The sequence below is a fragment of the Oncorhynchus keta genome, chromosome 14 (genome assembly GCF_023373465.1).
Source record: "Oncorhynchus keta strain PuntledgeMale-10-30-2019 chromosome 14, Oket_V2, whole genome shotgun sequence".
Taxonomy (NCBI): Eukaryota; Metazoa; Chordata; class Actinopteri; order Salmoniformes; family Salmonidae; genus Oncorhynchus; species Oncorhynchus keta.
The window spans coordinates 41,694,477-41,709,031 of NC_068434.1; the positions used below are offsets into that span (position 1 = coordinate 41,694,477).

General features: G+C 43.0%; 1 protein-coding gene across 4 annotated transcripts in view; it reads left to right on the forward strand.

The window, feature by feature from the left end:
• LOC118393435 (dual specificity testis-specific protein kinase 1) overlaps positions 1-14,555 on the forward strand; it is a 34,301-nt gene that overhangs the window by 9,816 nt on the left and 9,930 nt on the right. For 3 of the 4 annotated variants that reach the window (XM_035786107.2, XM_035786104.2, XM_035786106.2), the window contains 3 exons: positions 8,454-8,662; positions 10,612-10,733; positions 12,862-12,910. In XM_035786107.2, the coding sequence (XP_035642000.1) occupies positions 8,477-8,662; positions 10,612-10,733; positions 12,862-12,910 (357 nt within the window). In that variant the 5' untranslated portion in view covers positions 8,454-8,476. The remainder of the gene's footprint in view (positions 1-8,453; positions 8,663-10,611; positions 10,734-12,861; positions 12,911-14,555) is intronic. The other variant, XM_035786105.2, reaches the window with a different exon arrangement.

Below are 14,555 nucleotides of genomic sequence, written 5' to 3' on the forward strand. Positions count from 1 at the left end.
TAAGCCCTGTTTATACCTGGTGCTAACATGTACCCGTTGTCCTGATCTTGTCCACATTCTGATTGTGCCACATTTTTAGACAGGTGTAGACAAATAAAAGACACATTGTGATCTGATTGTGATCAGATCTTCCTCACCAGCTCCAGAGGTAGCCAGCATGCATTGTGCCTGGATATCAACCAAGTGTAAACTGTGTAAACAGATCTGGAGGGTCATCATTATACCGGCCTCTAAAATCATTGACAGGTAGCACCATTGACTCATGGCATCAGTAATTGTCTCAAAATAAATACATTCATATTATTTTGAAATAATCTTTCAAATCATTTGCAGACCAGTTGATCTGGTCACAATGTGGACACAGTGGACGGATGAGACACATTTTAATGCAATGTGTAGACTCGACAATCCTTGATCAAATAGTGACTGGATCATATTGCTCAGATCACGAAACTCACATGTTAGCACAGGGTGTAAACGAAGCGTTAAACAACTGTTTTATATCCTAAATGATCAGTTAAATCGAATATTGTGCCTGCTTTGCAGCGTTTATGATTATAGCGCATGTGCAAGGAGCTTCAGTTTCTCACCCTGTGTCCTTGTTTAGACATTGAGTCTCTCATATTGTGTGACTAATGTGTGTCTCAAATGGAACCCTATTCCCTAGTGCACTACTTTTAACCAGAGCCCATAAGGAGTAGGGTGCATTGTCCTAATATAGAAACTCCTTTCCTCTGCATATCCTAACCTTTTTCAGAGGTGTTGAGTCAGGAAAGTGTCCCGTTACCCTGTTACTTGTATACATCTATCCTCCTGGAGATCAGAGACTCATTCTCTAAACAGACTCCATCAATTTTGATCTTATGTATGACTTATGCAGAAAACCACGTATAGGTAGTTATTTATAATAACCTTACTTTGACGTGGAAATGATCTTACGACTAAGTTCAAGTATAAATCTAAGAACATTATTATAAATGAGGCCTCAGGTGAATAAATGTTACGAGAGTGATGTACTGGCACGTTAGAGACTCGAGCATCTAAAATAGCCCTTGGGGCCATACCAGAGTAGAAGTGCTGATTTAGGATCAGGTCCCCTTGTCCAGTCATTATACCGGTAATTAAACATGCTGACTTGATCCTTGACCAGAGCATTCTTACCCTGAGACACTTTATGAATACGTGCCCTGAAGACTTGCTGGAAATTGTCATTTTCTGTTAAAGTGGTTGTGAAGTGGATGTTTACAGAACATTTGGCATTTTAGTAATCTAGCAGACGCTCTTATCCAGAGTGACTTACAGTAGTAATTGCGTACATTTTTCATACTTTTTCACAGAAGCCATGGAGACTGTGCAGGGCCTTTTTCTGTTTCTGTTTGCCATCTGACCAGCGTAGAAACAAATGGTCTGGTTCCCGTGAAGCCTGTCTGTGGTGGGGGTTAGTACTTTGGAGCAGAGGGGAGGGGATGGCAAGGGGAGGGGAGGGAGAGAGAAATAGAGAGGCCGGAGGAGTCAGGAGAGGGGACTCAGAGGAGGGAGGGGCTGGCATAAATCCCTCTCCTCTCTCTGGGTTTGTTGCTGTTTATGATGATGTAATCAGAGGGGTTGAGGCTTTTTAGTCTGTCCTCCTCTGAACCAGGATTTCCATATTACTGGGCAAGTAGGCAGACTGACTTACAACGTGTATGTTCTGCCCTTTTAACTTCTTAGCCTTAAGCTCACACACAGATGTCACAGTGTATGTTACATAGGGAAGGATGCATGGGGATAACCTCAGGTTTCTGTACGTCTGTTGTCATCCCAAATGGCAACACTACTTGTGCACTATATTATGTATGTAATTATATATATCAGGTGGTGTATTTAAACACCCAAAACTATTTCTATGAGTTTTTTTCGTTTATTCCCACTGACACGCCACTCTTCCCTCACCTGAGAGGACTTGCAAATGATGTTGTTCCTTCCTATAAGCGTCTCCCGTCCAAGGCTGTTCTTTACCCTCCCAACGTTCCTAATACTTCCTCCCTCACTAAATGTCAACTCCTAAACAAACCCTAGATCCAGTTGGTTGTTTGACCACTGCACGGTAGGAGACAGGACAAAGCTGTGTCTGAAATGGCACTCTGTTCCCTATATAGCGCACTACTTTTGACCAGAGCCCTATGAATGACCTGGTCAAAAGTAGTGCACTATTAGGGAATAGAGTGCCGTTTAGGACATACACAAGTTGGAGAGGGACAGAGCTACATTGTGTCCTGCTGACATTTTGTGTGACCTCCCATACTGTACATCATCCTACTCCCTCCCGTCCCACAATGCTGTGTTGTTCTCAAAAGTCATTATGCTACCGGAAAGCATTTAGTGCACAATTGATCCATGATGAGCAAAGCCAGCGTTTCCACAACTGTTGACAACTACAGTGTGTTGTGGGCCTGCACTGTCTGCATCAGTATCATTTGTAAACAAGGCTTCATTCTCAAAGTAAGGGTGCCTTTTATACGATTTCTTCTCTGCCTATGCTGTATATATAACTCAATTGTAATATATATATTTTTATCCTATAGCATCTAAGCAAAGTTGCACTGAGAGTACAAAACATTAAGAACACCTGCTCTTTCCATGACATAGAATGACCGGGTGAATCCAGGTGAAAGCTACGATCCCTTATTGATGTCACTTGTTAAATCCACTTCAATCAGTGTAGATGAAGGGGGGGCGACATGTTAAAGAAGGATTTTTAAGCCTTGAGACAATTGAGACATGGACTGTGTATGCGTGCCATTCAGAGGGTGAATGGGCAAGACAAAAGATGTAAGTGCCTTTGAACGGGGTACGGTAGTAGGTGCCTTTGAACGGGGTACGGTAGTAGGTGCCAGGCGCAACGGTTTCTGTCAAGAACTGCAACGCCTCTGGGTTTTTCCACGCTCAACAGTTTCCCATTTATATCAAGAATGGTCCACCACCCAAAGGACATCCAGCCAACTTGACAACTGTGGGAAGCACTGGAGTCAACATGGGCCAGTACAGTGCCTTGCGAAAGTATTCGGCCCCCTTGAACTTTGCGACCTTTTGCCACATTTCAGGCTTCAAACATAAAGATATAAATCTGTATTTTTTTGTGAAGAATCAACAACAAGTGGGACACAATCATGAAGTGGAATGACATTTATTGGATATTTCAAACTTTTTGAACAAATCAAAAACTGAAAAATTGGGCGTGCAAAATTATTCAGCCCCCTTAAGTTAATACTTTGTAGCGCCACCTTTTGCTGCGATTACAGCTGTAAGTCGCTTGGGGTATGTCTCTATCAGTTTTGCACATCGAGAGACTGACATTTTTTCCCATTCCTCCTTGCAAAACAGCTCGAGCTCAGTGAGGTTGGATGGAGAGCATTTGTGAACAGCAGTTTTCAGTTCTTTCCACAGATTCTCGATTGGATTCCGGTCTGGACTTTGACTTGGCCATTCTAACACCTGGATATGTTTATTTTTGAACCATTCCATTGTAGATTTTGCTTTATGTTTTGGATCATTGTCTTGTTGGAAGACAAATCTCTGTCCCAGTCTCAGGTCTTTTGCAGACTCCATCAGGTTTTCTTCCAGAATGGTCCTGTATTTGGCTCCATCCATCTTCCCATCAATTTTAACCATCTTCCCTGTCCCTGCTGAAGAAAAGCAGGCCCAAACCATGATGCTGCCACCACCATGTTTGACAGTGGGGATGGTGTGTTCAGGGTGATGAGCTGTGTTGCTTTTACGCCAAACATAACGTTTTCCATTGTTGCCAAAAAGTTCAATTTTGGTTTCATCTGACCAGAGCACCTTCTTCCACATGTTTGGTGTGTCTCCCAGGTGGCTTGTGGCAAACTTTAAACGACACTTTTTATGGATATCTTTAAGAAATGGCTTTCTTCTTGCCACTCTTCCATAAAGGCCAGATTTGTGCAATATATGACTGATTGTTGTCCTATGGACAGAGTCTCCCACCTCAGCTGTAGATCTCTGCAGTTCATCCAGAGTGATCATGGGCCTCTTGGCTGCATCTCTGATCAGTCTTCTCCTTGTATGAGCTGAAAGTTTAGAGGGACGGCCAGGTCTTGGTAGATTTGCAGTGGTCTGATACTCCTTGCATTTCAATATTATCGCTTGCACAGTGCTCCTTGGGATGTTTAAAGCTTGGGAAATGTTTTTGTATCCAAATCCGGCTTTAAAATTCTTCACAACAGTATCTCGGACATGCCTGGTGTGTTCCTTGTTCCTCATGATGCTCTCTGCGCTTTTAACGGACCTCTGAGACTATCACAGTGCAGGTGCATTTATACAGAGAATTGATTACACACAGGTGGATTGTATTTATCATCATTAGTCATTTCGGTCAACATTGGATCATTCAGAGATCCTCACTGAACCCTTTCCCCTAAAAAGTGCACTACTTTTGACCAGACGCCTCTACGGACCCTAGTCAAAAAGTAGTGCACTACATAGTGAATAGGATGCCATTTGAGACGGAACCCAGTTCTGCATCACAACTTTTTATTTGATTATTTATTTTCATAATCCTAGTACATTTGATTAGGCACTGGGAATTAGTTTGAGTTTCAGGGGATTATAGCGAAGTAAGCACTGTGCACAGTGTACACTCATTGTTCCACACTTAATTAACATTGTATTTTTTTTGTTTACAGAGGAAATGGGTGTCAATAGGCCTGTCAGTTTGTGCAAACTGCTGATGTAAAAAGGGGCTATCTGAAATAAATGTGATTGACTGGTAGTTAAGATTTCCAGGCAAATCTCTGGTCTTTGCTTTAGGCTGCTCGTACTGAGATCTAGTCCAATAGTGGGTTAATGCGAGATACTAGAGGTCCCCACCCACATGACCACACAATGATATAACAAGAACATACGATGGGATTTTTCTGAGGAAATACATTGTGTAAGATACAGAGGAGCTGCAACACTGATACAACTATCTACCTTATTCATGGCAGAAATGTTCTCAATGAAAGTATACATTTCTCAGTTTTCTTTCTTTCTTTCTTTCTTTCTTTCTTCTCTCTCGCTCTGTATTTCTCTAGAAAGCATTTCATTTTGAGTTATGCCTTGGTTTGGACTCTCGGGCCATTAGCTACAGGCTCAACAGGAACCCAAACGTAGAGACAACCTCAGACAGACCGCCATGTATGGCACACACATACATTTTAAATGCAAAAGGACAGTGGCTTTGGCATGTTCCACCTATGTGCGGTGACTTATGGTTGATACTGAGCACAGTCAGCGCCACAGGTATGTGTGGTCTGGCTGGGGCCTGTATGTTTCAGACCTATTGATCAGCTGTAGAGACAGACAACATGATCCTTCCATGCTGTTTCTGTGTTGATCACAGAACTGCAGACGTACACAGGAAGCACCGGGGCTCCTGTGGCAGAGCCCCTTTCTTTGTGTGTGAAAGGTTGCAGCTCGAAAGTGTCAGGGATCGTATCAGAATCTCTGTCGTGGGACTCATGTCGGTTGCACGTCTGTGCGAAGGCGGCGTAATCCCTTCAGACATCACCCCGTTGACGTGATTTTCTCTCAGTCCGGAAATGGCTTCGCTGAAGGGTTTCGTTCAGATGCCTCTGACTCTATTTCTCTCTCGATGGCCACATTTATCACACAGCGTATTCACTAGAAACACTGTCCCGCTCTCTCTGCCCTGAACTGAGAAAGCAGTCAGATCTGCGGGAACTTCCTCAGAAAGAGAGTCGTTCCCCTGAGGGACAGCCTCACCCTGGTGTGGACTGATCTCACTGTTAAAGTCTCATAACTCACATTCCTTATCTGTAGGTGGGACGTCAGTAGGGCGGTCCCACTGGTGGTGTTTCTCATAAAGGTCTCTGCTGTCGGACACTTAGTCAAAGGTCAAACTCGTTTCGTGTGATAACAGGCCTTTCCACAGGAGATCACTTTAACGAAGGCCCTGATCTAAAGTAGTCTATAGCGAATAGGGAGCTATTTAGGACACCCACTAACAAGTGTCTTCCTTTTTTTGCAACTCTTGGCTCAGTAACAAAGCACTTTGTAAGAAGCTAAAAATAGACCAACCCAAAGAATACAGATTTGTAAACACAAATTGAATCCAAACATTATGAAATTCCGTTTAGAGACAGAGATTTGTTGTTTGCACACCGAGATTCACTCTCAATTAACGTGAAGCGCAAGCAAACTGATGCTAAGTGTCATGGATCCCTCCGGAGCTGTGTCATTACGCACACCTGGTCCCCATTCCCATTGATTAGTAATTGTATAAATGTGCCCTTTGGTCCACTATTAGACTGTCGATTTTTGTTCTAATGTCTGTCGCGTGAGTACCTGTGTTGTGTTGTTTTGGCTTCCGTGCTGCTTGTATTGTGCCGATGATTACGGGTCTTGTCCCGTGTGGTATCATTGTGCACTTGTGTGTTTCTTCGAGGTACTCCTCGCTTTTTTTGTTTGTGTTTCAACCCTGTGTTTTGTAAACGTGTTTGTTTGGTCCTGTGCCTTTACACGGCGCACTGTAATTTGGGTCAATAAAAAAAAAACTATTCCTGCGCCTGTCTCCCGACCCTTTTAGACCGACGTGACACTAAGGAGGCCTGTCACAATGGCCTGATTAATCTACCAACATGTATTCATGCAAAACAGTGTTCTAAATGGCATCCTATCCCCTACATAGTGCACTACATTAGGGCTCTGGTCAAAAGTAATGCACGATATAGGGACTAGGGTGCCGTACGGGAGGTGGATGAGAGTCTGGATGTCTGTGTCTGTGAAAGTAACTGTGATTGAGGAGGGTGTCTTTATGATATACCATGGGTTGTCAGTGAGTGACATAAGGCTGCACTGTAAGTGTTTTCTCTGACAGCCAGTTGGGGTAAGTCGGTGCAGTTGAGCTGAAAAGAGTGCGTGGGCTAGCTTTGATTCACACTTGTGTCAGCATGTCAGTCTGTGCTGTTCACTGGTGTCATTGTCAGGACTGGGTTTGTTTTTCTGGAAACTAATACCGAACGTTAAGAACCTTTTAAGATGTAGTGACGTGCTTAGAGGCTTGTGATTGTCCAGTGGGTGAACATTGCTTGTACAATAAACTTTGTTTGAATCAACAGAGAAAATACTGTCTGCTTCCAACTCACACTCTCAAACACATCGACCCCCCCCTGAATGCAGCTCACTCTCCAGATCCCAATCACCTGTTCACACACCTGTATGTAATTTACACACACTATTTAGTTGTGATGTTTTTGTTACACGTTATATTCAGAGCTCTGTTTTATTTCTGCATTAGTCCTCCTGTGTATCGTAGTTTTTGGCCATCCTCAGTAACGACACCTTGCCTATTCCCTGCCTGTACTTTTGCCTATCAGATTTCCTGTCGTCAGCCCCTTGCCTGATCTCCCGGACTACGTTATTAGCCTTTTCCCTGCCTGTACCGTTACCTTTTTGGCGTCCCTGTGTATGACCTTCTGCCTGCCCCTGGACCCAGCTACCTGCCTCTTCCTGTGGTCCCTTGCTAATAAACACTTGCGCTTGGAACCAGCACTCTGTCTCTCCATCGTATTCATTGCAGTTGTAAGCGGTGGACAGTTATGTATGTTGTAAACCACATGTCTGTGCCACACGTCATAGGTGCCTATCCTACTGCTATAAAAACAATGACCGTGTGGTTTGGTTTGCTGCACAAGCTTCCTGTTAGAGGTTCTCTTCTCAGCGACAGTTTCCTGTGACAGGCGATTCCAATCATTTGTGTTTGTCTGATAAGGGCTTGGTGAAAGAAGGCCTAAAAACCTTAAAGATGGAATCACACTCTGACATTTATAAATGATGCAATCGAGGAACATAATCTTATGAGGAAAAAACGGGTTACAAATTAATAAAAGATACATCTACAGATAAATCAATAACACATTTTATTTGCCAAATGTCTCCCTCTCATCCTGTGTGTGGGCTACATGTTCCACTCATATCATCTCATTAAAATAAATAGAACCCCTCTCCATCTTTCTTTTTATGATAAGCCAAGATGGAAAACAAGTCACTTGACTAGAGAAGGCTACACTGGACAGTCTCAGGCCTGCTCCTCTCTATTTTAGGGAACCATTATTGTCTCTTTGTTTCACTCCATAAAGAGGAGGCATGAAGGGTAGGCACTTTCCCTCCCATCTAGTTAACGAGTGTGTGATTTAATTATTGTGATCTAATCTGCTCTGTCTTTCATCCGCTGTACTTTATTTCTGCATGGGGTTATTTGGGTTTTTTTGCAGACTCTTTGTTTAAGGACAGCCCTTCTTTCAATGTAATCTGTCACAGAGGAGGGGTGTGGCTAACATTTGTTTGTGTGTGTGTGCGTGTTTGTGTGTGCATGCGTGTGCATGTGTGCGTGTGCATGTGTTTGTGTGTGCATGCGTGCTTGCATGTTCGTGTGTGTTTGTGTACCATAGCAGACATCACTCCCCACTCCAGGATGTGTGACTGTGATGTGGACGTGTCCTCGGAGCCCACCAGCCCCACGCTCTATGGCGAGTCCTCTGACAAATACTACCATGTGGACCGCTGGCAGAAGCTCCGCACCGCCGTCCGCAAGCTGGAGTTCTGGGAGAACTTCACCGCCGAGCTCATCGGTAGCGGCTTCTTTTCCAAAGTCTACAAGGTACCTGGTCCCTCCCTAGCCATCTGTATTGAACGTAGCATGCATCCCAAATAGCACGCTATTACCTATATAGTGCACTACTTTAGAACAGAGCCCTATGGGTGCCATTTGGGATGCATTAGGACAAAGCATCCTGTGGGTTGGGTCTAATTGGGACATACAGTAGTTGCCATTACACAATTAGCTTACACTCCATCATGGATGCCTGAGCAATGGTACCCCACTGTGTTTCAGCTAACAACTTCCCCAGGGGCCTCCCGTGTGGCGCAGTGGTTAAGGGCGCTGTACTGCAGCGCCAGCTGTGCCATCAGAGTCCACGGGTTCGTGCCCAGGCTCTGTCGTAACCGTCCGCGACCGGGAGGTCCGTGGGGCGACGCACAATTGGCCTAGCGTCGTCCGGGTTAGGGAGGGCTTGGTCGGTAGGGATGTCCTTATCTCATCGCGCACCAGCGACTCCTGTGGTTGCCAGGTGCGTGGTGTTTCCTCAGACACATTGGTGCGGCTGGCTTCCAGGTTGGATGCGCGCTGTGTTAAGAAGCAGTGCGGCTTGGTTGGGTTGTGTATCGGAGGACGCATGACTTTCAACCTTCGTCTCTCCCGAGCCCGTACGGGAGTTGGAGCGATGAGACAAGATAGTAGCTACTACAACAATTGGATACCACGAAATTGGGGAGAAAAAGGGGTAAAATTTAAAATAAAATAAAAACATAACTTCCCCAATCTGTACTCTGTACAGAAGTAGAGCCAATGGAGGAGTAACATGGCATGCATTTAGATTTTGAAGTGGAATGGGCCTGGGGAGAAAGACAGATGGGATGATTACAGAATGAATCTATTGGTCTACTAGAGTAATAGATTCAGAACACTGGATGTTCTGAGTAGAGAGAGATAATACTGGCCATTAATCTGTTTTATGTTATGTGATGATTTAATCACATTAAAATATTAATATAATTGAGCAGTGCCAGTGAGATGGTGAGGTAATACATCAGAGGTCACTGTAAAACCATGGGGGCTGTTCAGAATGAAAATGAGGGCAGTGTCAATTAATGGAGGTCATAATGAATTTACCTGCAAAAACAGCTCCTTTCAGACACCCAACTGTTTTTAAAAAAAATAGTATTTTTTTATTTTTTTATTTTTTGTACACCGTTACATGACTAGGTCTTGAGCAGGTCTTTTAGTGGTTAAAGGCCCAGGGCAGTCAAAAAACTGGATTTCCTGTGTTTTATACATATTTCCACACTGTAAGGTTGGAATAGTACTGTGAGATTGTGGAAATGATGATAATACTCTTTCAGTGTAAGAGTTATTTGAAAAGATCGCCTGAAATTTCAGCCTTCTTTAGTGGGTTGGAGTTCTGGCCATCCATGATGACATCACCATGCGGTAAATTAGTTAATAATAGACCAATAGGAAAAAGAGTTCCAAACCTCTGGCAATAACAGCAAATGTTCTGTTTTTCCCTCCCCACTCAGACCACTCCAAGACAGTTCTGGCAAAATTCTTGCTTGTGAAATTGCTCTTTGCTGAGATGCTATTTTTGTTTATTTTAATTGATAACAATCACAGTAAGGTCCTTAATTGAAAAATATATGTTATTTATCTTTGTGTAGCGTAAGACCAATCAAATCAATCAATGTGCATGCAAAAACACACATTAAAATAAACAATTCTAAAAATCAACCTACAATAGAGCATGCTGGGAAATCTGATAACGATTGGCATAGTTTTTGATAGTCACGTAGGCCCATTCTACCCCTATGAAGTGGTTCCATAAGGTGTGAAGGCATAGTGTTTGTCCAAGCAATCTTATTAGCCTTTTTTGTTTATTTTAATTGATAACAGTCACAGTCGGGTCCTTAATTGTTGCCCAGAATGATTTGATATTGAGATAAAAACGGCTGCATTGGCCCTTTAAACTGTAAACCCTCGTCTGTTTCTCTAAGGTGATTCACAGTACGACCCGTAAGGTGATGGTGGTGAAGATATATAAGAACGACGTGGACCAGGATAGCATCGTGCGTGAGATTAGTCTACTGCAGAAACTCTCCCATCCCAACATAGTCAGGTATTAGTCAGTTACTCCCACCTTTTTGTGATGATCACTTATACATTTGGGTACATGTCCTTATTGATGACAATTGGAATGCGGGGAATGTATGCGTTTGTCTTCTATGTGGTGCAGTCAATGGCACGGGAATATATAGTAGTTCAATTAGTTAAATTACCCCTCTGAAGTGGTTAGATAAGCTGTGAAGGCATAGTATCAGGTGGATATTATTAAGTGCACCACAGAATCATGGCCTACTGTTCCTGTATTCGAGTCCAAAATATAGGGTATTATACTGTGTTATATTGTATTATCTTTATACTGTATTTACATATTTATATACACAAGCATTTTGCTACACCCGCAATAACATCGGCTAAAACATGTGTATGTGACAAATACAAATACATTGATTTGATTTATATTATGCTGTACACTCTCAGAAATGTGTCCTTTAAAGGGGCACACACGCTTGTCACTGTAGTACCTTAAGTTATCGGTACATAATTGTACCTTTGCAGTTCGTATCTTTGTGTAGCGTAAGATCAATCAATCAATCAATGTGCATGCAAAAACACACATATTGAAACAAACAATTCAAAAAATATACCTACAATAGAGCATGCTGGGAAATATGATTGGCATGGTTTTTGATAGTCACGTAGGCCCATTCTACCCCTATGAAGTGGTTACATAAGGTGTGAAGGCATAGTGTTTGTCCAAGCAATCTTAATAGCCTTTTTGCAAGGTCACAGTATCAGCAGGAATCAAACAGCACAGTTTATCTGCTGATGTCAGAGCATAGAGAGCCGTGATAAAAGCGAATCTGAGTCCAGTACAATATGTACCTGGCACAGACAGGCCATCCATCCCTCTGTGAGTGGGCACTACTCAAACAAGGATGTGAAAACATGGCCTTCCTCAGACACAGTGGTTGAATCCCAAATGGACCCTATTACCCAAAAGTGCCCTTTTTTTTTACCAGGGCCCATATGGTGCCATTTGGGACAAATTCACTGTGTTTGAGGAAGGCAATGTTCTCAGGCTCTAATGTCAGAGCAATATAATAAAATGGAGACTGACCTCAAATCAAATCAAATGTTATTTGTCACATACACATGGTTAGCAGATGTTAATGCGAGTGTAGCGAAATGCTTGTGCTTCTAGTTCCGACAATGCAGTAATAACCAACAAGTAATCTAACTAACATATTTCCCACTAACCTGTTCATGTAATTAGTAATAACCTTTCAGTGAAGGATGGTGTTTTTAGGTTGTTAATCTCGGCAGCCCAGGTGAGTTTCTCGACATTTTGTCTGTCCACAAGAGATGCTGCCTAGAAGGTCAGCATCCCAGAGTTGCCTCTTCACTGTTGACATTGAGACTGGTGTTTTGCTGGTACTATTTAATGAAGCTGCCTGTTGAGGACTTGTGAGGCGTCTGTTTCTCAAACTAGACACTCTAATGTACTGGTCTTCTTGCTCAGTTGTGCACCGGGGCCTCCCACTCATCTTTCTATTTTGGTTAGAGCCAGTTTGCATTGTTCTGTGAAGGGAGTAGTACACAGCGTTGTACAAGATCTTCAGTTTCTTGGCAATTTCTCGCATGGAATAGCCTTCACTTCTCAGAACTAGAATAGACTGACAAGTTTCAGAAGAAAGTTATTTGTTTCTGGACATTTTGAGCCTGTAATTGAACCCACAAATGTTGATGCTCCGTATACTCAACTAGTCTAAAGAAAGCCAATTTTATTGCTCCTTTAATCAGCACCACAGTTTTCAGCTGTGCTAACATAATTGCAAAAGGGTTTTCTATTGATCAATTAGCCTTTTAAAATGAAAAACTTGGATTAGATTGCACAACTTGCCATTGGAACACTGGAGTGATTGCTGATAATGGGCCTCTGTACGCCTATGTAGATATTCCATAAAAAATCAGCCGTTTCCAGCTACAATAGTCATTTACAACATTAACAATGTCTACACTGTATGATCAATTTGATGTTATTTCAATGGACAAAAAAAATGAGCTTTTCTTTCAAAAACATAGACATTTCTAAGTGACCCTAAGTGACTTTAAACGGTAGTTTATATTCTGAATTTCATTGTGTTTCCCCATTATAATTCTGTTTTTGCCATTCGTTCTAGGTATCTGGGGATCTGTGTGAAAGAAGATAAACTCTACCCCATATTAGAGGTGATTGTTACTTTCTCCAACTTGGATTCATGACATGTTCACACTCCAGTGAGATAAGTGAGGAGCCATGCTAATGTTTTTTTTTCTGAGTCATGTACTGTACATATGCACACAATTAGGAAAACAACCTCTCATTCAACGTCAACAAAATGATGATGATCATGGACAACCACATCAAAGGGACAGCAGCGGAGAAGGTGTAAAGTTTTAAGTTCCTCGGCATAGACATCACAAACAAACTGAAATGGTCCACTCACACAGACAGTGTGGTGAAGAAGGCGAAACAACAATTTGGCTTGTCACCCAAAACCCTGACAAACCTTTACAGATGCACAATTGAGAGCATCCTGTCGGGCTGTATCACAGCCTGGTACGGCAACTACACTGCCCTCGACCGCAAGGCTCTCCAGAGCGTGGTGCTGTCTGCACAGCGCTTCTCCGGGGGAAAACTGCCTGCTTTCCATGACACCTACAGCACCCGATGTCACAGGAAGGCCAAAAAGATAATCAAGGACAAAAACCACCCGAGCCACTGCCTGTTCACACCGCTACCATCCAGAAGGCGAGGTCACTACAGGTGCATCAAAGCTGGGACCGAGAGAATGAAAAACAGCTTCTATCTCAAGGCCATCAGACTGCTAAACAGCAATCACTAACTCAGAGAGGCTGCTGCCTACATTGAGACCCAATCACTGGCCACTTTAATAAATGGATCACTAGTCACGTTACACAATGCACTCTAAATAATGCCACTTTAATAATGTTTACATATCTTACATTACTCATATCACATGTATATACTGTATTTTATACCATCTATTCCACCTTGCCTATGCCAATCAGCCATCGCTCATCCATATACTTACATGTACTTATTCTCATTCACCCCTTTAGATTTGTGTTTATTAGGTAGTTGTTGGGGAATTGTTAGATGACTTGTTAGATATTGCTGCATTGTCGGAACTAGAAGCACAAGCATTTCGCTACACTCACATTAACATCTGCTAACCATGTGTATGTGACAAATAAAATGTGATTTGTTATGCAAAAGTATATGGACACCCCTTGAAATGGGCACACGGCCATGTAATCTCCATAAACAAATATCGGCAGTAGAATGGACTTACTGAAGAGCTCAGTGACTTTCAACGTGGCACCATCATAGGATGACACCTTTCCAAAAAGTTAGTTTGTCAAATCTCTGCCCTGCTAGAGATGCCCCGGCCAACTATAAGTGCTGTTATTGTGAAGTGGAAATATATAGGAGCAACAACGGCTGAGCCGCGAAGTGGTAGGCCACACAAGCTCACAGAACGGGACCGCCTACTGCTGAAGCATGTATCGCGTCCTTTGCGGATGCAACACTCAATACCGAGTTCCAAACTGCCTCTGGAAGCAACATCAGCACAAGAACTGTTCGTCGGGAGCTTCATGAAATGGGTTTCCATGGCCGAGCAGCCGCACACAAGCCTAAGATCACCACGTGCAATGCCAAGCGTCGGCTGGAGTGGCGTAAAGCTCACCACTATTGGACTCTGGAGCAGTGGAAATGTGTTCTCTGGAGTGAATAATCATGCTCACCATCTGGCAGTCTGACAGCCGAATTTGAGTTTGGCAGATACCAGGAGAACACTACCTGCCCGAA